Source organism: Otolemur garnettii, unplaced genomic scaffold, assembly GCF_000181295.1.
Source record: "Otolemur garnettii isolate 467f Iridium unplaced genomic scaffold, OtoGar3 scaffold00047, whole genome shotgun sequence".
NCBI classification, from domain to species: Eukaryota; Metazoa; Chordata; class Mammalia; order Primates; family Galagidae; genus Otolemur; species Otolemur garnettii.
This window is the reverse complement of record NW_003852442.1, coordinates 9422837-9426123: the sequence shown is the minus strand read 5'-3', so window position 1 is coordinate 9426123 and position 3287 is coordinate 9422837. Positions and strand designations below refer to the sequence as shown.

Below are 3287 nucleotides of genomic sequence, written 5' to 3'. Positions count from 1 at the left end.
TGGCGGGTTCGGATCCCCAGCCCGGACCCGCCAAACAACAATGATGGCTGCAACCAAAAAATAGCCGGGCGTTGTGGCGGGCGCCTGTGGTCCCAGCTACTTGGGAGGCAGAGGCAGGAGACTCGCTTGAGCCCAGGAGTTGGAGGTTGCTGTGAGCTGTAATGCCATGGCACTCTACCCAGGGGGACAGCTTGAGGCTCTGTCTCAAAAAAAAAAAAAAAAAAAAAAAAAAAAAAGAAAACACCATTCCTTCATTGAAATTTTCTCTAACCTCAGAAATCTTCCCTTCTGGAAACTGATGATACTTTAGTAGTGAGCCTGCATCCTCTGGTTTACCAGCAGAAAAAAAGGAATGTGAACAGACCTCTAGCAATTGAGCAGGGCTGTTGGCCTATGGAGACATCCCAATTGCTCACATTGGAGCAATGTCGACTCTGATACACAACAGTAATATGGGGTCATAAGTAGCCTATGGAATAAGAGGTGACTCCCCACTTATATGTGATTACTAATCCCACCAACCAAAACATGCTGCTGTTTCTTTCCCATACTCATTAATGATGTCTGAGTAACATGAACACTTCATAATTAAGTTCAATTAACATCAATAAAGAATACACCAACAATTAGTTCTTATGCATACAGTCAATGAATGATACGCAAAAGAACTTAACAAAATCCACTGTTTATGGATAATGAACATATCCAGAGTTTTCCACCAGACTAAAATTTCCTTTTCCAAAATTCCTATGTTCCAGGAAAGTTTATCATTTCCTATATAGGAACCTGCTAAAGTCAGTAAAAAAACACTTGGGGACCAAAACTCCCAAAAGTTCAGTAAACTTTTACATCCCTGATCTCACTGTGCTGCCCAAGAGGACAGCACTGGCAGGAATAGTAACTACAGTGACACTGGGCTGACTTTCCAGAGCCTCCACAACAGTGGGTCTTACCTTTTCAAAAGACACATACTCCTTTGGGAGTCTCCCAAGCAAAATAAATTTATACTCAAACTGCTGCACGTACTTCATAGATGCCATGAAACCCATCCAGTGAATTGTTAAGAGGTCCAGGACCCCAGATTAAGAACTGCTGGTCTATGCTTCTAGCTGCTACCCATGGTCCTCCTATTACTGAAGAGTCTGCAGCACACCCCTTCCCATTTTCCTTCTCAGTCTGAGGGCTACAATAGACAGGTTATGTGTTGTGAGAAGACGGGAGTGTAGTCAGCTTGTGACTTAGTGACGAATCTATATTTAATTATTGCTCTTGTTTTCACTAAGTTCATGGTTGGTCCACAGGGCTTCAAGGGAGAAAGAGCATAAAAATTTCTTCTCTCAAGTTGACTGATGAGGTGCTTAAAAAAATTTTCTTCTATTCAAGAATTCTAAGATGAGTCCCAGAGTAGATCAGAGTAGCCTAGTACCCACCCGCAAGGGAATGAGGCAGAATTAGTAGTCTGTTTGGTCTCTTTTGCAATGTCAGGTTAAGGAAACCACACACACACATACACACAAAACCACCTGGAGGCTGACGTTGGCCTCTTCCCTCCCAAGGAGACAAATTTGGCCCTGAAACACAGAAATGCCTACAATGATGATATGGGATCACAGTAATTCTCATCACATAAAATTCCTCTTCCAGGTCTTAGATAAAGTGGCCATTCTGTGTCAACACCAAAGAGTTAAAGAGGACTCCTTTTGGCTGGAGTTTAATTATTGCTCTTGCAATTCAGTTTCATTCCATCTTTGCTGTTACTCTGTGAGTACCAACAACCTTAGCCAAATATGAGGAAGTGTCCAGTATTGCTGTCCACCCTGATTATGCTGCAAAAGATGCCAAGGAAGGATGGAGGGTTCCTCCTTGGTGATACTCTTGCCTTGGACAGATGAATGGCCATAGTCCATCCAATCCCTCAGTGACGCCTACTTGTATTCCAAGCACTGTGAACAAAGATGTTCAGATTTCCTTTATAATCAAGAAGCCGAGCTGGGTGTGGTGACTTATGCTTCTAATCCCAGCTACTCAGCAGGCTGAGGGGGGAGGACAACTTGAGCTCAGGAGTTTGAGACCTGCCTAGGCAAGGCAGTAAGGCCCCAACTCTTCAAAACAAAAAAGATGTCAAGTATCTGAAATCATCCCAGCTCTGACAAAACTTGCCTTCTTAGAATACTGCTGACCATGTCTGGAGTTTGGGGGTGGCCATTAGAGACTTTAAACCACAATTTTCTTAGAGGATCCAAACCCTAGATGACCTTTCATTTGCTTAGGGATACCATGGGGTCAAGCAATGTTTTGCGTTGTTTGTTAAGCAGGCCCTGGCCAGGTTTGAACCTGCCACCCCTGGTTCACGGGGCCAGTGCTCTAACCATTGAGTTACAGGTGCCCAGCCATGGGGTCAAGCAATTTTAAGGATGTAAAAAGCATGCTGTAAGTGCCCATGAGACCAAGTTTTGTAGCAAACTAGGGCCACCACTAATTCTCAACAATGACTTTTCCATAGAACTTGTTCAAGCACAAGCCAGAGGCCCATTAATAATCAGATATACACTATACACGGACTACACCTACTGAGAACAGGTCATAGCCGGACATAAATGCACACGCACAGGCCCAAGGGGTTGGCATCTGCTCCATGCTTAGCAAGTCTCTTCCTATGGTGGGCATTAGAACAGAGGCAGCTGGCAATCCTCAAATGAGTTGACCCACCCTAAGTCCAAAGCAGCAGCTCATAGGCCTCTGTTGCCTCATGCCATTACCCACCATGATGGCCAGGCTAACACACCTCTCCTACTGTGGGCCTCTCTCTGTTCCCTCTTCCCTTCTATTCTGTCACTTCCATACAAGCTGGGGCTGGATGCACATTCCAAGCCAGAAAACAGGCAGCACCTGCCACAGGACATCCTACGGAAATAATTCACCACAGCATCTAGATTATCATAATGATGTGGGAAATGCTGGCCAAAAAAAGGGACGAAATTTCCAAAAGGTAAATTTCTGTGTATTCACGCCTAATCTTCCAAAGTTGTGTAAACAATTTTTTTCTACCGTCCCCCATCATTTGCAGAAATTTTGGTCAAGTCCAAACGTAATTTAAAATGAGGTAGGTAGGTTCTCTGCTCATGCCTTCGTAGTTGTGGTGACTGTCCAGGCCTGTGCTGAGAAAGCACTAGTCTTCCAGGCAGGGGCAGTGCCAGGGTGGGCACCAGTGACTGGTGGAGCTTCTCAGTTGGCTATTTTCTCAATCTCATCCAAATCATCTGTGTCCAGTCTTTCTATCTTCTTAT

The 3287-nt window shown here is 44.5% G+C and overlaps 1 protein-coding gene across 1 annotated transcript in view; it reads right to left on the bottom strand.

Moving 5' to 3' along the window:
- Window positions 1–2979: 2979 nt before the first annotated feature.
- DDX19B (DEAD-box helicase 19B) overlaps window positions 2980–3287 on the bottom strand; it is a 31118-nt gene continuing 30810 nt past the window's right edge. Inside the window, exon 11 of the mRNA XM_003791368.3 lies at window positions 2980–3287. Within this exon, the coding sequence (XP_003791416.1) occupies window positions 3226–3287 (62 nt within the window). The 3' untranslated portion in view covers window positions 2980–3225.